This window comes from Aegilops tauschii, chromosome 3 (genome assembly GCF_002575655.3).
Source record: "Aegilops tauschii subsp. strangulata cultivar AL8/78 chromosome 3, Aet v6.0, whole genome shotgun sequence".
In the NCBI taxonomy this organism is placed as follows: domain Eukaryota; kingdom Viridiplantae; phylum Streptophyta; class Magnoliopsida; order Poales; family Poaceae; genus Aegilops; species Aegilops tauschii.
The window spans coordinates 589,961,334-589,985,580 of record NC_053037.3 but is presented as its reverse complement, the minus strand read 5'-3'; the positions used below and the strand labels follow the sequence as shown (position 1 = coordinate 589,985,580).

Here is a 24,247-nt window from a genome sequence, read left to right as displayed (position 1 = left end):
GGGAAGAGATTACCCTTGAAGCGTGCAACAGAATTCACTCTCTCTATTGTCAAAATAGATGCATGTCCTGCATGAAAGAATGAAGTTGTGTCAATCATATGTCAAACACACAAACATCAATAACACTCACTCACACACCCCCCACACACAAACACACTCACATATCCATACACACACATCACACACTCACTCACACATGCACACACACACATCAATAGCACCCCTCTCCCACACACACACTCACATACACCATTCATTATATATGCACATATATACACACCTAAATATAAAGAACCATTCATTATATATGCACACATACACCAACATCACTCACTGACACACACACATACAAAGCACACACTCACACACATTATTCACTATGCATATATATACACCTTTTGTTGTAATGGAGAGGGGGGAAACCCCTTTTATTTCAAAAAAAACGAGATTGAGTAGGGGCTCACCAACGGGGCAGGGGGGAGGTGGATGCCGGACGAGGTAGAGCTCAGTGGAGGGGATGTCACGCCGATGGTGCTTGGCCGAGATGGTGGCGGTGGACGAGCTCGGTGGGGGGCTCGGTGGAGGTGGAGGGGTCGGGGGAGGCACTCCCGGTGGCGGCGGCGGCGGAGGTGGCGGCGGCAGAGCTCGCCAGATGGGGCGGCGGCACTAAGGGGCGGCGGTGGACAGAGGGGGCGGGGGTGAGAGAAACAGAGAGAGAAGAGAGGAGTGAGCGCGCGCGAGGGGGAAATTTTGCATAAGTCCCCGCGGGAAACATTTCTGAGAGCCAACTTTTAACGACACTCGGTAAAGTCTTAACCTAGATCTCGGGGGCTTTTCCGAGAGTCGCACCGACAGAATTTACCGAGGGTCGTCCAGCAGCACTCGGCAATGGCCGCATTTTCCGAGAGGAACTCTCGGTAAAGCATCCTTCTTGTGCATTCTCCATAATATGTATTATACTTTTTTTGTTGTTTTCTTCCATGCTTGGCAAACAACCTTAGCACATCATAATTACCGTCTTGTGTTTTCTTTTTCAAATGATGGGCCTCGCCCGGTTCTAGAGACGGGCACCCCTCCGGTGGCCCCGACAGTCTAGGGCATTGATCGGCACCGAGAGGGTGTAGTCCACGGTGAATAACCACTACAAGAAATATGTCAACTTGTGACCCTCACTATTGGCCGCTTAAAGGTCATAGTTTTTCATTTGCGACCTTTTTGTGACCAAAAACAGAAGGTCAAAAGCTGGCAGTCGTAAACTGAAATTAACGACCTTCTCTCAGAAGGTCGTTGAACCCATGATCTTTTGTTTTGGTCACTGGCTGTCTGCCCAGGCCACGTCGGATCCGACGTGGCAATCTGACGTGGCAAAATTGCGACCAATTGAAAAGGTCAAAAATTAGAATCGACCCGGTCCAATTGGGTGTTTATATGGGCCGAGCCCATTAATTCAGCCCATTTGTTGTTTTTTCCTTTCAATTTGGGTAAGCTACACGGGCCAGGCCCTATAATTCGGCCTTTTTATTTTTGGGCTGTGGCCCTTCTTTTTCCTTTTTCAAATGGGTCCCAATTGTCAGATTCTGATAAGCGGGTCCCAAATGTCCGTTTCTGGTTTGTGGGTCCTTGTTGTCATGCTCATGTTCCTCAGATTTCAATATGCCAATAATTAAAAAACCAATATTTAAATCAAAATAGACAGAAAACAGGTGTAATACTTCAAATAACAAGAAGCAACATTTTGCTACATCAACACATACAAATGCGATCACAGTATAACAAGCTCTACAGGTGTACAATATGTCACATGAGCCGATGAGCATCAATCTCTACAGTATAACAAGCTCTATATGTCACAGTTCGTGCTTCAATTTGTTCCAATACGGATCAGCATCAAGGGCTTCATTACTCCTTGAACTAGCTCCGATGAGCTTGCACTATGCTTCTGCCGACTTCTTCGTCTTGATGCTCGCGACGAAACATGAAACGCCAGCATCTGCACGTTATAGAACAAAATGGTTAGGTACAAAATGAAAGCAAATCTAACAGCATATATCTAACAGTAGATACAAAATAATGAAGGCCAATCCGTGTGCATATATACTAGCATGCATATATACCAGCAGAACACATAAACCCATCCATCAAAAATCTTGTTTCTAAACATTGGCATCAAATCAATACAAACGCTGAATTAACGTGGACAAAAGGAAAGTGCTAATACAGGGCAGGTATATGGGTATCAAAACAAACAAGAAAGAAACTACAATCTATTTTAAGTAAACTCTTACAAGAAAGATGCCCCGGTAAGTAAGCTGAATGGGTGACAAACTGAATAGTGAAACAAGTTGATAGTTGTACACTATAGTGTTTACGCATAGTGGAATTGAATGAATTTCAGATTATGTTGCATGCAAGAAGAGGAGCGGCAGTGCGCTCTAGCTAGTGTCCTTGTCAGCTTGTGCAAAACAAGCAGCATTCATCAGGATTAATTCATGGAGCAAGAGGAAATACAGAGACAGCATCATCATCTGATGATGCGCTAACCAATCAACGGCTTCGTTCGTCCAGATCACAGGCGGCGTGACAGAAGAAGAGACTACCTGGACATCCTCGACGGCGGCACAAAGGTCGGGCGAGTCCTTGACAGCCTTGATGTGGTCAACGACGTTCATCCTATCGACGATGCGCTCGAGCGGGTGGACCAAGCGCTCCCACGCAGGCTCCACACCCTTCTCAAGCTCCTCCAGCTCACCCTCCTGCATACAGAGAAACTTCAGATGAGCTAGACTGAAACTCAACTTGTGTGGCAGCAGGAGTATTCAATAGCAGCGTGAAGGATTTGTAACACTATTCTTTCATGTCAAAAGGACTGCATGAAGACTTGCGTTCACTTGGGGAAACCAAGCTAAGTAGCAGTCTAGAGAGACAGTACAAGTACATGCATTAGATAAACGCCACTGTAGAAATTGCAAGATGAGGATTATTACACACGACACTGTAGAAGAAAGGAGGGACATTATCTCTTTATAAATGCATAAGAGCCACATTGATCATGCTGTTTAAAGAAAACATAAACTCTGCATTTGTCGTAATCTAGTACTCCATGCAGTGCTCTAGTACAAAGTTAGCCTTGACAAAATTTTAGTAGAACAAAATGTTCTATGCTGAACAAATAAGTCATAACTCTCATCCTAAGCTCTAACTGTACAAACTATCAATCATTAGAAAAAATAGATGGACAGTAAAATCCAAAGGAAGGAAGCCTACTCTTTCAGACTCGACTGCTTCATCCAGCACTAAGTTCAGCAGTAGGTCATATCCCTTTAAAGTTCCTGTAACTGCAAATATGCATATGCCACGTCAGTATATGACTGCTAGCAAGAACACAGCAGGAGATAAACAGGTAGTACCTCCGTTCACAAATTAAGATGTTTTGGATATTTCAATATGGACTACATATAGAGTGAACACTAAAACGTGTCGATATACATCTAGTTCATAAATAAGTTGGAACATCTTATATTTATGAACGAAGGGAGTACATGGGTTTCATAGACCTGGCCACCATAGGAGCTTAAATAATTTTCAACTACTAAGGTAAGAGACGCCTCATACCCACACACATCAAAATCTATAGACAAACATGCCCAACAAGAAAGAGGTGCAAGCAAGCACAAGCCTATAACTGATTTGCGATAAAAAGCCCGTGCATCAGGCTAACACATGATGAATTACCATGATCCAGGTTTAACTTCTATTTCCCACCCCACCTGTTTCCTCACTGTAGTAACAGGTATCCTAGCACATATATCTAGACAAGATAAACTCACATAGAGGCATTTGTTTTGCTGACTAGAATGACAACAGCCAACAACTCACCAACTAAATCAGACAAAGGCCAGCTAACAAGTCGCTTTAGTAACGTTCGCAGCATTCTCTACGAATCTCTCGACACCAAACACTGCAACGGTGGCAGAGCCTAAAGCAAAACAAATAGGGAGCCCTCTAGTGGACCTGAGGATGTATCTATCATAACACTGGGAAGGGACAGAAGAAAAATGAGGGGATTTGGGCTGTGCGAATCGAATCAACCTTGGCGGCCGCCGGTGAGCTTGACCTGGACGCCCTTGTCGACAAACTTGGCCAGGTTGAGCGCCGTCTCCTTGCGCCCCGCCTGAGCAAAAAAACAGACAGGAAAGCATCAACGGCACGCTCGCACCAGCATGAATTGAATCACCGAACCAGCCTGCAGCACCAGCTTACCATCTCACCAGCCAAATCCTCCTCCGCCGACCTGTAGCTCCATCATGAACTGGGAGACCATGAGCGGCTCCCCCCCTCCCAGAGCTGCGCGATCTTGGGGTCCAGCGTGAGCCTGCACGGAAGCACGTCAGCTCAACGGTCCGCCCCCGGGCCCGGAACTCGTCGCCGGCGAGCACGATGGAGTGCGGGCACTTGGCCCTGTCCTCCTCATCCAGCGGGTCTGGCAGCGACCTTGCAGAGCGAGCCGCCGGCGCGGGAGGAGTTGAGGCGGCCGAGGTCGAGCACGGAGATGATCCCCGACGGTGCCGCCTCGAGGGCCTGCCGCTGCACGCGCACGGAGGGCCGCGCCGTCGCGCCCCGCCCGCCCGCCGCCTCATCGACGTGCAGCGACGGTTGGATCTGGATGGGGATGGCCGTGTGGCTGTGGTGTAGCGAGCAGAGGTGGCGGCGGCGATGGGGAAAAGGGAGCGTGAGCGGCAGCGGCGAAGGGGATAAGGGAGCTAGGGGGAGGGGGCGGCGACGGGGGGCCGTCGTCGTCGATCTGGATCGGGGAGAGGGATTGGGGTGGGTGGCAGATCTGGAGCAAAAGAATGGAGGCGGGGGAGGGAGGAATGAGAGAAAGAATGGAGGCGGGGGGTGGGTGGAAAATGTCCATGAGGACAGACCTAGGGTTTCGGCTCGGGTGGGTTTCGGCCGTTGGATCCGGAAGCATCCGACGGTGGTTGATGCGTGATCCACGTGATATGCCCATGGTCCAATCAGAACGCAGCAAACCCTTTGATGACCTTATGACCATATAAATTGGTCATGATCGATTCGAGATAAAAAATTTCATTCCATTTTCCAGTGCTCAAAATGAGTTTTTTTGTGAAAGTCCTATCAAATATTTGTTCAAATGATCTCATGTTGTGCACAATGGTGCATCTTGGAATTTCAAACAATGTTTCCTAAGGGAGTTTTCATTTTCTTTGCACGGAAAATTCATTTTCCATTTTTCGAGTGCCCGAAAAGAGTTTTTTTTATGAAGGACCTACCATATATTTGTTGCAAAATTGTACCAAATCAATTTTCTAAAATACTAGGACATATTTAATGCACAATTGAGCAAATGGTTGGGTGTAAATAAATTTGATCCACCTCTCGTGAAAAAGACAAATTTCCGCTGATTTAGTTGGAAGCGGGTCAAATTTGAACTGTAGCTACCTCGTAGTTTGCTCTTTATTTTTTCCAAAAATCATTTCTAGGTACATAAGTATCTATTTAATCAGAGAAACACCAAAAAAAATCCAAGATTCAACCACTAGCTAGGAACGGTTATTCCCGCCATTTTGACCGCATTTTGAAACGGGCATAAAAATTCAAAAAAAATCAAAAAATTGGAAAACCTTCGCATTGTTTCATTATATGTGGCCAAGTTCCCAGGAAAAATAACAAACTTGTAATACGACAATTATTTTAAAAAAGTGTTCTCAGAAACGAGCTATCATGCGTGAAGATTCATGGCTTTCAAGCCAAATGATCAATCTTATGGCCACATTCATGGCATAGTTTGTTCAAATGATCTCATATTGTGCACAAGGGTACATCTTGGAATTCCAAACAATGTTGCCCAAGGAAGTTTTCATTTTCTTTGGACGAAAAAACCATTTTCCATTTTTCGAGTGCCCAATAGGAGGTTTTTTTTGAAGGACCTCCCAAATAATTGTTGCAAAATTGGACCAAATCAATTTTATAAAATACTAGGCCATATTCAATGCACAATTGACCAAATTGTTGGGTGTAAAAAGTTTTGATCCACCTCTCGTGAAAAAGACAAATTTCCGCCCATTCAGCTGGAAGCGGGTCAAATTTGAACTGTAGTTGCCTTGTAGTTTGCTCTTTATTTTTTCCAGAAATCATTTCTAGGTACATAAGTATCTATTTAATCAGAGAAACACCAAAAAAATCTAAGATTCAACCACTAGCTAGGAACGGTCATTCCCGCCGTTTTGACCGCATTTTGGAACGGGTATAAAAAATTCAAAAAAAATCAAAAAATTGGGAAACCTTCGCATTGTGTCATTATATGTGGCCAAGTTCCCAGAAAAAATAACAAACTTGTAATAAAGGCAATTATTTTAAAAAAAGTGTTCTCAGAAACGAGCTATCACGTGTGGAGATCAATGGCTTTCAAGCCAAATGATCAATCTTATGGCCACATTCATGGCATAGTGTGTTCAAATGATCTCATATTGTGCACAAGGGTGCATCTTGGAATGGCAAACAATATTGCCTAAGGAAGTTTTCATTTTCTTTGGACGAAAAAACCATTTTCCATTTTTCGAGTGCCCAAAAGGAGGTTTTTTTGTGAAGGACCACCCAAATAATTGTTGCAAAATTGGACCAAATCATTTTTATAAAATACTAGGCCATAATTAATGCATAATTGACCAAATGGTTTGGTGTAAAAAGTTTTGATCCACCTCTCGTGAAAAAGACAAATTTCCGCCGATTCAGCTGGAAGCGGGTCAAATTTGAACTGTAGCTGCCTTGTAGTTTGCTCTTTATTTTTTCCAAAAATCATTTCTAGGTACATAAGTATCTATTTAATCAGAGAAACACCAAAAAAATTGCAAGATTCAACCACTAGCTAGGTACGGTCATTCCCGCCATTTTGACCGCATTTTGAAATGGGCATAAAAAATTCAAAAAAATCAAAAAATTGGGAAACCTTCACATTGTGTCATTATATGTGGCCAAGTTCCCAGGAAAAATAACAAACTTGTAATACGGCAATTATTTTAAAAAAGTGTTCTCAGAAACGAGCTATCATGTATGGAGATCAATGGCTTTCAAGCCAAATGATCAATCTTATGGCCACATTCATGGCATAGTTTGTTCGAATGATCTCATATTGTGCACAAGAGTGCATATTGGAATGGCAAACAATGTTGCCTAAGGAAGTTTTCATTTTCTTTGGACGAAAAAACCATTTTCTATTTTTCGAGTGCCCAAAAGGAGGTTTTTTAAGGACCTCCCAAATAAGTGTTGCAAAATTGGACCAAATCGATTTTCTAAAATACTAGGACATATTTAATGCACAATTGACAAAATGGTTGGGTGTAAAAAGTTTTGATCCACCTCTGGTGAAAAAGACAAATTTCCGCCGATTTAGCTGGAAGCGGGTCAAATTCGAACTGCAGCTGCCTCATAGTTTGCTATTTATTTTTTCCAAAAATCATTTCTAGTTACACAAGTACCTATTTAATCATAAATACATGGTTTGGTGGGGATACGTCGAGGTTTGGGCGGTGGCCGAGGGCCCCAACTCTAGAGCGCGTAAACTCGCATGCCCGCCGCGTGGTCACCGCGTGACCGTGGCGTTGCCATGTGTTCTGGGCGGCCTAGGCATGTCTAGTGGGTTGGGCACTCCCCAGGTAGGTGCTAGGAAGAAAATTACAACATAAGATTCTCACGAGGAGACCGATCGATGCTCAAACATGAATTAGCAGCCAAGTGTTTGATTAGCGGTACGGGAAATGTACATGGCTAATGGGCGTGAGTTTTGGCTGAGGATGATCAGTTACTAAGAAGACCATCTTCACAAATTTTCAGCTCAAAAGGAGGAGCCTAGGTGGTACTTGCTTTGCAAAGTACCACACTGGACATAAATACGAATGTTGAAGCTGGGCTCAAAAGAATGAATGGATTGAGCTGGCATTTGGTGTAGGATGGTTATTTGGGCATAGGAAAGCACTGTAGAAAATGGATACTATTTGGACATGCCAAAGTGGTACTTCCTTCACAAAGTGCTGCTCTGAACAGAAGAGGAAAATGAATATTGTTGAATTATTTTTGAACTAGGCAAGAAAGGTTTTTGACATATTTGATGACGATATGATCCAAACAATTTATGAGAATTTTTTGGGAATTTTTGGAATAACAGAAATATAGGTTGCTTCACAACCTAGGGCAAAAATTAACACATGGACATGACACATAGGCAAAACTGATGAGATGGCACCTAGTCATCGCAACCCACCACAATTTACAAGGCTATGACCATCTATATTGGTCGTTAACAACTAGAAATAAGGCAGCGGACTAGCGCTGTTTGCTTTATGACCATTTCGTGTAAGAAAATTACAACCTTTCTGACCAAAATGGTCGCAATGGTTTAGTGTTTGGAGCCCCCCGAACAGCTTTTGACCAATTGGTCTCAAATGGTCATAGATCTATGACCAATTCTTCCAGGGTCCCTGCCAGAAGGTCACTAGTTGACATATTTCTTGTAGTGAACTGCTTCTCCGTGTTAGTGCATGTCATCGCGAGATGAAAGACCAAGTCTTGGCCAAAGCCACAGCAAGATCCCATCCGTGTAGACCCGACGCGTCCGTTTCCCCCCTCCAAGTGCCGGCGGCGGCGCCGTCCGTGAGGGGGGCACACCCCGGAGACGCGGGTCGGGCGTTTGCAACCGCCACAACACTTCAAAACTTGTGAGAGGCCGCCTACGCAAGATTTCGCGGCATGTGCTAGCCCCCGGAGGCCGCCGGCCACAGTCGTAGACACGTGAAGAGCAATCCGCGAAGAGGGAAGTTTATCAGATACTTCTCCATCACCAAAAATTATGAAGAATTACCATCAGTCCTATAGCACATGTGCCCACGTCGTGTAAAAAACTCATGATTTTATCGTGCTTCGAGTATTTAATAATATTCACGCCGCATCGTTACCGCAGAACGTCTACTACTGTGTCATCGCCGTCCGTGAGGGGGGCCACACCCCGGAGACGTGTGCCGCCTCTTCGGACATGCCACCACACCGTACGGCATGTATGAGGCCCCGGTGCGATGCTCCAGTGGCATTGCTACCCCCCCCCCCCAGGGCCCCCGTCCCGCCTAACCCTGTAGCGTTTGACCACGGGATCTAGCCCTTTGACTTTGCACGGACGGGCTTTGACCAGTGGAACTCCCCACCCGGTTGTGTTAGGTCAGCCCATAGGAACACTTTGGAGCAACATCCGGGCCAAAGCCACAGCAAGACCCCATCCGTGTAGACCCGACGCGTCCGTTTCCCCCCTCCAGGTGCCGGCGGCAGCGCCGTCCGTGAGGGGGGCACAGCCCGGAGACGCGTGCCAGGCGTTTGCAACCACCACAACACTTCCAGACTTGTGAGAAGCCGCCTACGCAAGATTTGGCGGCATGTGCTAGCCCCCGGAGGCTGCCGGCCACAGTCGTAGACACGCGAAGAGCAATCCGCGGAGAGGGAAGTTTATCAGATACTTCTCCATCACCAATAATTATGAAAAATTACCATCAGTCCTATAGCACATGTGCCCACGTCGTGTAAAAAACTCATGATTTTATCACGCTCCAAGTATTTAATAATATTCACACCGCATCGTTACCGCAGAACGTCTACTACTGTGTCATCGCCGTCCGTGAGGGGGGCACACCCCGCAGACGCGTGCCGCCTCTTCGGACATGCCACCACACCGTACGGCATGTATGAGGGCCCGGTGCGATGCTCTGGTGGCATTGCTACCCCCCCAGGGCCCCCGTCCCGCCTAACCCTGTAGCGTTTGACCACGGGATCTATCCCTTTGACTTTGCATGGACGGGCTTTGACCAGTGGAACTCTCCACCCGATCGTGTTAGGGGAGCCCATCGGAACACTTTGGAGCAACATCCGGGCCAAAGCCACAGCAAGACCCCATCCGTGTAGACCCGACGCATCCGTTTCCCCCCTCCAAGTGCCGGCGGCGGCGCCGTCCGTGAGGGGGGGGGGGCACACCCCGGAGACGCGGGCCGGGCATTTGCAACCGCCACAACACTTCCACACTTGTGAGAGGCCGCCTACGCCAGATTTGGCCGCATGTGCTAGCCCCCGGAGGCCGCCGGCCATAGTCGTAGACACGCGAAGAGCAATCCGCGAAGAGGGAAGTGTTCAGATACTTCTCCATCACCATCAGTCCTATAGCACATGTGCCTACGTCGTGTAAATAACTCATGATTTTATCGCGCTCCGAGTATTTAATAATATTCACGCCGCATCGTTACCGCAGAACGTCTACTACTGTGTCATCGCCGTCCGTGAGGGGGGCCACACCCCGGAGACGCGTGCCGCCTCTTCGGACATGCCACCACACCGTACGGCATGTATGAGGGCCCGATGCGATGCTCCAGTGGCATTGCTACCCCCCCCCCCCCCCAGGGCCCCCGTCTCGCCTAACCCTGTAGCGTTTGACCACCGGATCTAGCCCTTTGACTTTGCACGGACATGCTTTGACAAGTGGAACTCTCCACCAGGTTGTGTTAGGTCAGCCCATAGGAACACTTTGGAGCAACATCCGGGCCAAAGCCACAGCAAGACCCCATCCGTGTAGACCCGACGCGCCCGTTCCCCCCTCCAGGTTCCGGCGGCGACGCTGTCCGTGAGGGGGGCACACCCCGGAGACGCGGGCCGGGCGTTTGCAACCGCCACAACACTTCCAGACTTGTGAGAGACCGCCTACGCAAGATTTGGCGGCATGTGCTAGCCCCCGGAGGCCGACAGCCACAGTCGTAGACACGCGAAGAGCAATCCGCGGAGAGGGAAGTTTATCAGATACTTCTCCATCACCAAAAATTATGAAAAATTACCATCAGTCCTATAGCACATGTGCCCACGTCGTGTAAAAAACTCATGATTTTATCGTGCTCCGAGTATTTAATAATATTCACGCCGCATCGTTACCGCAGAACGTCTACTACTGTGTCATCGCCGTCCGTGAGGGGGGCACACCCCGGAGACGCGTGCCGCCTCTTCGGACATGCCACCACACCGTACGGCATATATGAGGGCCCAGTGCAATGCTCCAGTGGCATTGCTACCCCCCCCCCCCCCAGAGCCCCCGTCCCGCCTAACCCTGTAGCGTTTGACCACGGGATCTAGCCCTTTGACTTTGCACGGACGGGCTTTGACCAGTGGAACTCTCCACCCAGTTGTGTTAGGTCAGCCCATAGGAACACTTTGGAGCAACATCCGGGCCAAAGCCACAGCAAGACCCCATCCGTGTAGACCCGACGCGTCCGTTTCCCCCCCTCCAGGTACCGGCGGCGGCACTGTTCGTGAGGGGGGCACACCCCGGAGACGCGTGCCGGGTGTTTGCATCCACCACAACACTTCCAGACATGTGAGAGACCGCGTACGCAATATTTGGCTGCATGTGCTAGCCCCCGGAGGCCGCCGTCCACAGTCGTAGACACGCGAAGAGCAATCCGCGAAGAGGGAAATTTATCAGATACTTCTCCATCACCAAAAATTATGAAAAATTACCATCAGTCCTATAGCACATGTGCCCACGTCGTGTAAAAAACTCATGATTTTATCTGCGCTCCGGGTATTTAATAATATTCACACCGCATCGTTACTGCAGAACGTCTACTACTGTGTCATCGCCGTCCATGAGGGGGGCCACACCCCGGAGACGCGTGCCGCCTCTTCGGACATGCCACCACACCGTACGGCATGTATGAGGGCCCGGTGCGATGCTCCGGTGGCATTGCTGAGTGGGCCAAGGCTGAGAATGATCTGCTTGATAAAGGGATCGAACCACAGACAATGAACTGGCCAGACCGTTGCCGGACTTGGTTCTTCGGGGCTGGCGGAAAATTGGACCCTGTATCAGGGAGGTGCGTTTGGACGGACGAGCTTTTGAGAATACCAGTTAAGAGGCTTCAGCACTATATCGATGCAGCGTAGGAAGGGACATTCGTTCCAGACAGAGAGAACGACGAGCTCACAATGGCCCTTGGGAATCCTGAGCACCCTGGATGGACACGAGGCACGCCAGGCTCCATTCCATGGAAGGCTAGTTTTCCGGACGCGGGCGGTTACAAAAGCCAGGAGAGGAGGAAAAAAGTGGAGCAGACCCAAATTCAGAAGCTGCACGAAAGGGTTCAAGCGCTAGAGGAACGAGACGGCAATCGACATGCCGAAACTACCCCCGAAGCTACCCCGCCATCTCAGCGGAGAAGCAGCGTGGCTTCCATCGAGCTGCTTCAGCCGGAGCATGTCTTGACGGCTCCTGCTAGCTACCCCATGGATGCTATCACGGAGGCTCAACATTGCCACCTTATGACGCAATGGCAGAACTTCAAAGTCAAAGCGGCTGTTGGCTCTGTTTTACCTCCTAAACCCGGCGCAACCTACCACTGCCGGCCGATTCCAGAAGGATATGCTAGGGTGATGGTGGATGAAATAACAGAGGGATTTGAGGACCTCCAGCTTGACCACCCTACCGGTGAAGGGGAGACTCGGCTGGGTTCTGCTCTGAAGACTCCATGCCTATGGCGGAAGGAGCTCATCAACCTTCCGAATTGGACGCCTCCGGCGAGTAAGGGCACTCCGCCTCCTCCTCCGGCGAGTGATCAGTGCACTCAGCCTCCTTCTCCAGCGCGTGGCAGCACTCCGCCTCCTCCTCCGCCTCCTCCTCCGGCGAGCGATCAGGGCACTCAGCCTCCTTCTCCGGCGTGTGGCGGCACTCTGCCTCCTTCTCCGCCTGCGCCGGCGCGCTAGAGCAGCCAGCCTCCTCCTTCTCCGCCTCGTCAGCAAGGGCGGAACAGACCCGCCGCCGATCCGGCTGCTCCGGCGCGTCCTAGTCCTTCTCCTCCGCCTCGTAAGCAAGGAAAGAAGACAGCCGCAGCCGCTGCGTCTGCTCTGCCGGCGTCTAGCAGTACAGCCAGAGGCGGGAGGCAATACAGATTCGGTCCTTCTCTGAAGACTCCAGAGAAGTTACCATACGAGAGGACCGAGGAGGAAACTACGAAGATCATGCGAGCCGAAGTGACGAACTTCTTTGAAGGGGTGAAAGCAAATAAACATCCACCTCCGGAGGAGAAGGTAGATCCGGTGAAAGCGAAGCGCACTCTGGCTGCCCTGACAAAACCACCAAAGTCTCCGCCGAAAGGCAACTATGAGCACATTATTGCAAAGACATTTGCCAAAGCGGAGCGATCGGGAAGTACTGTCAGTGATCAAAGGTTAAAAGAACGATGAGCTGGGGAAAAAATTGCCCAGCTCGGCGAACAAGCAAACCAATCATGCCCCCCGCTCCAGGTGTCTAGCGACGATGTCAATGATCCGAGGATGGTGCCCGGTTATAGCAATCTTGGAGATTACCTGCCCGCCGATGTACATTATGATATCTTGGAGGTGGACGAACACAAATACCATTACGGGAAGCCTCTCATCAAATATGAAAGATCTCTAACAACGATGATGCGAAGATTACATGATTGGTACATGAAAACCTGCAGAGAGTCTGGGGGGAGGAATACTTTGACGCTGAGAGTTAAACCGGAGCATGACCTCGTTGGAATTGAACTGTTGAATGTTCCATTTGAGGAGTTCTTCCAGTTTTTCAATCAAAAGGCCCTCGATAAATCAACGATCACTTGCTACTGTCTGTAAGTAGTACGACTTCTGTCCTTAAGTCTCTCTATATAGGTCAGCTCTTTCATTGCATGTATTTATAATTATCCTCACTATATTATGCAGATTGAAGATCGCCGAATTGAAGAAAAGACAAATCGGTGATATTGGGTTCATTAACACAAATCTCATAGATGCAACTGAGGTTAAATATCATGCCGAAAATACCGAGGCCAACTTGCTACGATAGTTGGTAATAAATGAAAACAAAGATATAATACTCTTTCCTTACAACTTCAAGTGAGTGTTACTATCTTGTGCATATTCGGTTTCCCTTATTAGTCCAGATTATAGTAATGTAATTGATGACTTATGCATGCGTGCGCAGCTTCCACTATATTCTCCTAGAGATTAAGCTTGAGCAGGGAGTAGTAACCGTCTTAGACTCGAGACGAAAAGATCCCCAGGACTATGCGGACATGACTCAAATGCTCGAGAAGTAAGTTAAATCGATCATTATCCACTATATCAGCAACTTTGTTCATTTCCTGATATCAAGTAATTGCTTTCTTTGTCTGGCAGGGTTTGGAGAAAGCTCCGGGACTGCCGAAGAAGCTGCAATTTAAACACCCGAAAGTAAGTACTATAGTAGCATGTTCCGCGCATCTCCTAGTGATTCAAGCGCTAGTTTCATCAATACCATTTAGCATGCTTGCTTATCAGTTTGATTGACCTCTATTTCTTGTAAAGTGGTTGTGGCAGGAACCCGGGAATAATTACTGTGGATACTACGTTTGCGAGTCCATCCGCTACACGACCTGTGAGCGGGGCTACACTGACGAACAATATGAAGTGCATAAGCAATAATATTCACAATTTTATTTTATTACCATCATTTGTGTTGAGTTTCATATATATTGACCCCCTTCTTCAAATTAGATCTTCCGGATGCGCGATGAACTCCTAGCACCAGATCGTATGCGAGCAATTCAAGAGGAATTGGCGGCATTCTTCCTTGACCACGTGATCGCTGAAAACGGAGAATACTATGTGGACCCTGTGTTCTTACAATTTAATTAGGAGATTATATTGTAAGAGATAATTATTGTATATATGTAGCCGGTAGTGTCGGATAGATATACGAGAACTTGTTGTTCGACCAATCTCTCGCAGAAGGAGAGGTGGTCGATATCACTTCTCTCTGTATGCATATGTTCATGACGATCTTCTGTTTCCTTCGTTTGATTACTAGCTAGCGTGTCTAGTCCTCTCCATACGTATATAGTACGTAGCGTCGACCAAGCACGGAGATAATAGAGGACACTTCTCTCTGTTAATTAGCTAGCTAACACAATATATGAAACACCTAAATTAACCCCCCAAAACCCCCAAACCCCCCCCCCCTTCAAAAAAAACAAAAACCCCAGCCCCTGAAATGCTGACGCGTGGATGCCTATTGGTCCCGGTTAGTGCCACCAACCGGGACCAAAGGCCCTCCTGCCTGGGCTCGCCGCACCGGCCACGTGGAGGCCCATCTTTCCCGGTTCGTATAAGAACCGGGACTAAAGGGTTAGGGCATTAGTAACGACCCTTTAGTCCCGGTTCAAAAACCGGGACAAAAGGCCCTTACCAACCGGGGCAATAAGCCCTTTTTCTACTAGTGACAACACTTCCAGACTTGTGAGAGACCGTGTACGCAAGATTTGGCGGCATGTGCTAGCCCCCGGAGGCCGCCGGCCACATTCGTAGATACGCGAAGAGCAATCCGCGGAGAGGGAAGTTTATCAGATACTTCTCCATCACCAAAAATTATGAAAAATTACCATCAGTCCTATAGCACATGTGCCCACGTCGTGTAAAAAACTCATTATTTTATCGCGCTCCGAGTATTTAATAATATTCACGCCGCATCGTTACCGCAGAACGTCTACTACTGTGTGATCGCCGTCCGTGAGGGGGCCACACCCCGGAGACGCGTGCCACCTCTTCGGACATGCCACCACACCGTACGGCATGTATGAGGGCCCGGTGTGATGCTCCAGTGCCATTGCTACCCCCCCCCCCAGGGCCCCCGTCCCACCTAACCCTGTAGTGTTTGACCACGGGATCTAGCCCTTTGACTTTGCACGGACGGGCTTTGACCAGTGGAACTCTCCACCCGGTTGTGTTAGGTCAGCCCATAGGAACACTTTGGAGCAACACACGGGGCAAAGCCACAGCAAGACCCCATCCGTGTAGACCCGACGCGTCCGTTTTCCCCCTCCAGGTGCCGGCGGTGGCACCGTCCGTGAGGGGGGCACACCCCGGAGACGCGTGCCGGGCGTTTGCAACCACTGCAACACTTCCAGACTTGTTAGAGGCCGCGTACGCAAGATTTGGCGGCATGTGCTAGCCACCGGAGGCCGCCGGCCACAGTCGTAGACACGCGAAGAGCAATCCGCGGAGAGGGAAGTTCATCAGATACTTCCCATCACCAAAAATTATGAAAATTTACCATCGGTCCTATAGCACATGTGCCCACGTCGTGTAAAAAACTCATGATTTTATCGCGCTCCGAGTATTTAATAATATTCACACCGCATTGTTACCGCAGAACGTCTACTTCTGTGTCGTCGCCGTCCGTGAGCGGGGCCACACCCCGGAGACGCATGCCGCCTCTTCGGACATGCCACCACACCGCACGACATGTATGAGGGCCCGGTGCGATGCTCCGGTGGCATTGCTACCCCCCAGGGCCCCCGTCCCGCCTAACCCTGTAGCGTTTGAACACGGGATCTAGCCCTTTGAATTTGCACGGACGGGCTTTGACCAGTGGAACTCTCCACCCGGTTGTGTTAGGTCAGCCCATAGGAAAACTTTGGAGCAACATCCGGGCCAAAGCCACAGCAAGACCCCTTCCGTGTAGAGCCGACGCGTTCGTTTCCCCCCATCAGGTGCCGGCGGCGGCGCCGTCCGTGAGGAGGGCACACCCCGGAGACGCGTGCCGGGCGTTTGCAACAACCACAACACTTCCAGACTTGTGAGAGGCCGCGTACGGAAGATTTGGCGGCATGCGCTAGCCCCCGGAGGCCGCCGGCCACAGTCGTAGACACGCGAAGAGCAATCCGCCGAGAGGGAAGTTTATCAGATACTTCTCCATCACCAATAATTATGAAAAATTACCATCAGTCCTATAGCACATGTGCCCACGTCGTGTAAAAAACTCATGATTTTATCACGCTCCGAGTATTTAATAATATTCACACCGCATCGTTACCGCAGAACGTCTACTACTGTGTCATCGCCGTCCGTGAGGGGGGGCACACCCCGGAGACACGTGCCGCCTCTTCGGACATGCCACAACGCCGTACGGCAAGTATGAGGGCCCGGTGCGATGCTCTGGTGGCATTGCTACCCCCCCCAGGGCCCCCGTCCCGCCTAACCCTGTAGCGTTTGACCACGGGATCTATCCCTTTGACTTTGCACGGACGGGCTTTGACCAGTGGAACTCTCCACCCGGTCGTGTTAGGGGAGCCCATCGGAACACTTTGGAGCAACATCCGGGCCAAAGCCACAGCAAGACCCCATCCGTGTAGACCCGACGCGTCCGTTTCCCCCCTCCAAGTGCCGGCGGCGGCGCCGTCCGTGAAGGGGGGCACACCCCGGAGATGCGTGCCTGGCGTTTGCAACCACCACAACACTTCCAGACTTGTGAGAGACCATGTACGCAAGATTTGGCGGCATGTGCTAGCCCCCGGAGGCCGCCGGCCACATTCGTAGACACGCGAGGAGCAATCCGCGGAGAGGGAAGTTTATCAGATACTTCTCCGTCACCAAAAATTATGAAAAATTACCATCAGTCCTATAGCACATGTGCCCACGTCGTGTAAAACACTCATGATTTTATCGCGCTCCGAGTATTTAATAATATTCACACCGCATCGTTACCGCAGAACGTCTACTACTGTGTCATCGCCGTCCGTGAGGGGGGCCACACCCCGGAGACACGTGTCGCCTCTTCGGACATGCCACCACACCGTACGACATGTATAAGGGCCCGGTGCGATGCTCCGGTGGCATTGCTACCCCCCCCCCCCAGGGCCCCCGTCCAGCCTAACCCTGTAGCGTTTGGCCACGGGATCTAGCCCTTTGACTTTGCACGGACGGGCTTTGCCTAGTGGAACTCTCCACCCGGTTGTGTTAGGTCAGCCTATAGGAACACTTTGGAGCAACATCCGGGCCAAAGCCACAGCAAGACCCCATCCATGTAGACCCGACGCGTTCGTTTCCCCCCTCCAGGTGCCGGCGGCGGCGCCGTCCGTGAGGAGGGCACACCCCGGAGACGCGTGTCGGGCGTTTGCAACCACCACAACACTTCCAGACTTGTGAGAGGCCGCCTACGCAACATTTGGCGGCATGTGCTAGCCCCGGAGGCCGCCGGCCATAGTCATAGACACGCGAAGAGCAATCCGCGGGGAGGGAAGTTTATCAGATACTTCTCTATCACCAAAAATTATGAAAAATTACCATCAGTCCTATAGCACATGTGCCCACGTCGTGTAAAAAACTCATGATTCGGTCGCGCTCTGAGTATTTAATAATATTCACGCCGCATCGTTACCGCAGAACGTCTACTACTGTGTCATCGCCGTCCGTGAGGGGGGCCACACCCCGGAGACACGTGTCGCCTCTTCGGACATGCCACCACACCGTACGGCATGTATGAGGTCCCGGTACGATGCTCCAGTGGCATTGCTACCCCCCCCCCCCCCAGGGCCCACGTCCCGCCTAACCCTGTAGCGTTTGACCACGGGATCTAGCCCTTTGACTTTGCACGGACGGGCTTTGACCAGTGGAACTCTCCACCCGGTTGTGTTAGGTCAGCCCATAGGAACACTTTGGAGCAACAACCGGGCCAAAGCCACAGCAAGACCCCATCCGTGTGGACCCGACGCGTCCGTTTCCCCCCCTCCAGGTGTCGGCGGCGTCGCCGTCCGTGTGGGGGGCACTACCCGGAGACGCGTGCCTGGCGTTTGCAACCACCACAACACTTCCAGACTTGTGAGAGACCGTGTACGCAAGATTTGGCGGCATGTGCTAGCTCCCGGAGGCCGCCGGCCACATTCGTAGATACGCGAAGAGCAATCCGCGGAGAGGTAAGTTTATCAGATACTTCTCCGTTACCAAAAAATATGAAAAATTACCATGAGTCCTATAGTACATGTGCCCACGTTGTGTAAAAAACTCATGATTTTATCGCGCTCCGAGTATTTAATAATATTCACACCGCATCGTTACCGCAAAACGTCTTCTACTATGTCATCGCCGTCCGTGAGGGGGGCCACACCCCGAAGACGCGTGCCGCCTCTTCGGACATGCCACCACACCGTACGACATGTATGAGGGCCCGGTGCGATGCTCCGGTGGCATTGCTACCCCCCGGGCCCCCGTCCCGCCTAACCCTGAAGCATTTGACCACGGGATCTAGCCCTTTGACTTTGCACGGACGGGCTTTGACCAGTGGAACTCTCCACCCGGTTGTGTTAGGTTAGCCCATAGGAACACTTTGGAGCAACACCCAGGCCAAAGCCACAGCAAGACCCCATCCGTGTAGACCCGACGCGTCCGTTTCCCCCCTCTAGGTGCCGGCGGCGGCGCCGAACGTGTGGGGGGCACACCCCGGAGACGCGTGCCGGGCGTTTCCAACCATCACAACACTTCCAAACTTGTGAGAGGCCATGTACGCAAGATTTGGCGGCATGTGCTAGCCCCCGGAGGCCGCCGGCCACATTCATAGACACGCGAAGAGCAATCCGCGGAGAGGGAAGTTTATGAGATACTTCTCCATCACCAAAAATTATGAAAAATTACCATCAGTCCTATAGCACATGTGCCCACGTCGTGTAAAAAACTCATGATTTTATCGCGCTCTGAATATTTAATAATATTCACACCGCATCGTTACCGCAGAATGTCTACTACTGTGTCATCGCCGTCCGTGAGGGGGGGCACACCCCGGAGACGCGTGCCGCCTCTTCGGACATGTCACCACACCGTACGGCATGACTGAGGGCCCGGTGCGATGCTCCAGTGGCATTGCTACCCCCCCCCAGGGCCCCCGTCCCGCCTAACCCTGTAGCGTTTGACCACGGGATCTAGCCCTTTGACTTTGCACGGACGGGCTTTGACCGGTGGAACTCTCCACCCGGTTGTGTTAGGTCAGCCCATAGGAACACTTTGGAGCAACATCCGGGCCAAAGCCACAGCAAGACCCCATCCGTGTAGACCCGACGCGTCCGTTTCCCCCCTCCAGGTGTCGGCGGCGGTGCCGTCCGTGTGGGGGGCACACCCCGGAGACGCGTGTCGGGCGTTTGCAACCACCACAACACTTCCAGACTGGTGAGAGACTGTGTACGCAAGATTTGGCGGCATGTGCTAGCCCCCGGAGGCCGCCGGCCACATTCGTAGATACGCGAAGAGCAATCCGCGGAGAGGGAAGTTTATCAGATACTTCTCCATCACCAAAAATTATGAAAAATTACCATCAGTCCTATAGCACATGTGCCCACGTCGTGTAAAGAACTCATGATTTTATCGCGCTCCGAGTATTTAATAATATTCACACCGCATCGTTACCGCAGAACGTCTACTACTGTGTCATCGCCGTCCGTGAGGGGGCCACACCTCGGAGACGCGTGTCGCCTCTTCGGACATGCCACCACACCGTACGGCATGTATGAGGGCCCGGTGCGATGCTCCAGTGGCATTGCTACCCCCCCCCCCCCCCCCCCGGGCCCTCGTCCTGCCTAACCCTGTAGCGTTTGACCACGGGATCTAGCCCTTTGCCTTTGCACGGATGGGCTTTAACCAGTGGAACTCTCCACCCGCTTGTGTTAGGTCAGCCCATAGGAACACTTTGGAGCAACATCCGGGCCAAAGCCACAGCAAGATCCCTTCCGTGTAGACCCGACGCGTCCGTTTCCCCCTCTAGGTGCCATCGGCGGCGCTGTCCGTGAGGGGGGGCACACCCCGGAGACGCGGGCCGGGCATTTGCAACCGCCACAACACTTCCAGACTTGTGAGAGACCGCATACGCAACATTTGGCGGCATGTGCTAGCCCCGGAGGCCGCCGGCCACAGTCATAGACACGCGAAGAGCAATCCGCGGGGAGGGAAGTTTATCAGATACTTCTCCATCACCAAAAATTATGAAAAATTACCATCAGTCCTATAGCACATGTGCCCACGTCGTGTAAAAAACTCATGATTTGGTCACGCTCTGAGTATTTAATAATATTCACGCCGCATCGTTACCGCAGAACGTCTACTACTGTGTCATCGCCGTCCGTGAGGGGGGCCACATCCGGAGACGCGTGTCGCCTCTTCGGACATGCCACCACACCGTACGGCATATATGAGGGCCCAGTGCAATGCTCCAGTGGCATTGCTACCCCCCCCCCCCCCAGGGCCCCCGTCCCGCCTAACCCTGTAGCGTTTGACCACGGGATCTAGCCCTTTGACTTTGCACGGACGGGCTTTGACCAGTGGAAGTCTCCACCCGGTTGTGTTAGGTCAGCCCATAGGGACACTTTGGAGCAACATCCGGGCCAAAGCCACAGCAAGACCCCATCCGTGTAGACCCGACGCGTCCGGTTCCCCCCTCCAGGTGCCGGCGGCGGCGCCGTCCGTGAGGGGGGCACACCCCGGAGACGCGTGTCGGGCGTTTGCAACCACCACAACACTTCCAGACTTGTGAGAGGCCGCGTACGCAAGATTTGGCGGCATGTGCTAGCCCCCGGAGGCCGCCGGCCACAGTCGTAGACACGTGAAGAGCAATCCGCGGAGAGGGAAGTTTATCAGATACTTCTCCATCACCAATAATTATGAAAAATTACCATCAGACCTATAGCACATGTGCCCACGTCGTGTAAAAAACTCATGATTTTATCGCGCTCCGAGTATTTAATAATATTCACACCGCATCGTTACCGCAGAACGTCTACTACTGTGTCATCGCCGTCCGTGAGGGGAGCCACACCCCGGAGACGCGTGCCGCCTCTTCGGACTTTCCACCACACCGTACGGCATGTATGAGGGCCCGGTGCGATGCTCCGGTGGCATTGCTACCCCCCAGGGCCCCCGTCCGGCCTAACCCTGTAGCGTTTGACCACGGGATCTAGCCCTTTGACTTTGCACGGACGGGCTTTGACTAGTGGAACTCTCCACCCGGTTGTGTTAGGTCAGCCCATAGGAACACTTTGGAGCAACATCCGGGCCAAAGCCAAATAACTAGTAGTAACATGGCCAATTCCCCTATCCACCGGTAGGTTTGGATTAACATACTGCAAGTTATTTGCCGATGAATAAAAACTTGAAACACTTTGTTGCATACCATTGGAAGTTCCTACATAGGGTGTCTCAACTTGATTAACCGAACTCGTCATGTTATTCATCGCCATATAAATTTGTGGGGTTGCCGATGCATGGGAGTTGGGATACATATGTTGCATGTTGCTAAAATTATATGAAGTAGAATCATGGAGATTTTGTTGCATCGGCCCTTGCACATAATTAGATGCATGATTGATAAAGCTAGGGCTAGACGATATATTATGCTCATTAGATGATCTAGCAACAACATATGCATTATTTGCATCTACATATGTGAATTGGGTATTCATATTACCTTTGTAGATTGCAAACCCTAGATGACGATCTCTACGTAGCAAGAACGGGCCGGATACCGTTCAAAGCTTGGTCCCCAGTGGAGTCGCCAAAAAGTGTGTTCGCACACAAACACGTCACCGTGTACCCTCGACGTCGGGGGTGATGCACCGCATCTCACGCCGAAGGATACCCACTGGAAGCGCGGTACGCAAGACAATCCGGCGGGTGCTTTTGAGGACCCGAAGCCCCACACGCCCGGGAGGGACCCCGTCGGGGCACGCGGCGGCTATGGGCTGCCCTAGGTTGGCCTGACCGCCCCTAGGGCCTCGAGGTTCGCTGCCCTGCAATAAGAAGAACAGACGAAGAACGAGGAAGAAGAAGAACTAGGGTTAAGGAGAAAAGATAAAAGATAAAAAGTGGTAGATGATTTGTTCGATTATGTGTTGTTCAATCGGCCGTCACCCCTTAGGTATATAAGAGGGGGCTGGACTTCCCCGTGCAAGGAAAAGGCTTGGATTCACGTCCAAAACCCTAGTCAAATTCGGATTGGTTTTGTCCGAACTTTCCAAAACTGTTCGGTCTAAAATTGGCTGCACATTGTGGGTCTTTTTTGAGGTGGTAAACGACCTTGGATGGAAACGAGCCCAAAAGCAATCTTGACCGGTTCGACGAGACGAACAACTTTCATGTTGAACGTTTTTTCATCAGAGGTCGTCTCGAAGGTCAAATCGCTCGCGCAAAACAGCTAATTATTCACGCAGCTCATCAGATACCCACATATGTGTGTGGTTCCGGGCGTCATATTTTGCTCACTGGAGGGTCGCGCTGTGTGAGCTCTAACTTTTGCATAGGACCTCGGATTGGGACAATCTTTATATCAAAATTGATCGTTTCAACGAGACGCACAACTTTCATGTTGAAACTTTCTCCATTTGAAGCCATATTCATTGGGTTTCCGGCCATTCTTTAATCTGGTGTCGACATGAGGATCTCTGAACTTGTCATAACTTTTACATCCAAGCTCCGTTTTAGACCATCTTCATATTCATCTTCATCTTCTCAAAAAGAGCCATTTCATGGTGACTTTCAATAGTAAGTTTGAATTAATCTTGACATAGCTTCAAGCCACTCTTTATAAACGTGCCACTTTTGAGCGTCAACACAACCAAAACAGTGGTGTCCGCTTTGATCCAGCAACCAATAGGGAAAGGACACATATTATGGTTACATAACGGACATATGGGAACTTGACTATGGACATGATTTTAAGGTCCCTTTGTTTCGGTGCAAATGGGTCAATCTGTCAGGAAGCGGGGTACAGGTAGACCCGCAGTACGGAATGACAACAGTGGATCTCAACAATCTTGGATACAAAGACGAACCATTCGTTCTAGCCAATGATGTGGTGCAGGTTTTCTATGTGAAGGACATGTCTACCAAACCGAGAAAAAGAAAAGATAAGGAAGCGAATACATCATGCGATGAGCCAAAGCGCCACATAGTTCTTTAAGGGAAAAGAAACATTGTGGGAGTTGAGGACAAGACACACATGTCTAAAGATTACGAAAAGTTTCATGAAATTTCTCCATTCAAAGTGAAGGCTGACTCAAGCATCCTGTTAAACGATGCAGATTATCCATGGTTACGGCACAATAAGCTAGGGACACACGCGAGGAAAAAGTGAAAGACTTTCTCTCTAGTGAAGACAACATATCAGATGGCTTTGATCTAGAATATCACTGCAGTTATATGTCAAGAAATGAGATCCCTTTTTGTAATAGATGAGTTTTCATCCAAAACCCTGATATTTTGAAAATGATTGTCCAGTTTGTACACAAAGTGCATCCAGTTTCTCCCGTAACCCTCTCAACTTTTTAGCACATGCTATGTGGGCGAAATTATGATACCATGCCAAGTTTCAACATTTTCAGAGTTCATTTGTAGTGTT

The 24,247-nt window shown here is 50.2% G+C and overlaps 1 protein-coding gene across 1 annotated transcript; it reads right to left on the bottom strand.

Moving 5' to 3' along the window:
• Positions 1 to 1,743: 1,743 nt before the first annotated feature.
• On the bottom strand, positions 1,744 to 4,553 carry LOC120962034 (uncharacterized). The gene is made up of 4 exons (XM_040385822.3): positions 4,261 to 4,553; positions 4,090 to 4,171; positions 3,265 to 3,335; positions 1,744 to 2,753 (listed from the first exon to the last, which is right to left on the bottom strand). Exons 1-4 carry the CDS (start codon positions 4,261 to 4,263, stop codon positions 2,433 to 2,435), a joined length of 477 nt encoding a protein of 158 aa, XP_040241756.1. The 5' UTR covers positions 4,264 to 4,553; the 3' UTR covers positions 1,744 to 2,432.
• Positions 4,554 to 24,247: the final 19,694 nt, after the last annotated feature.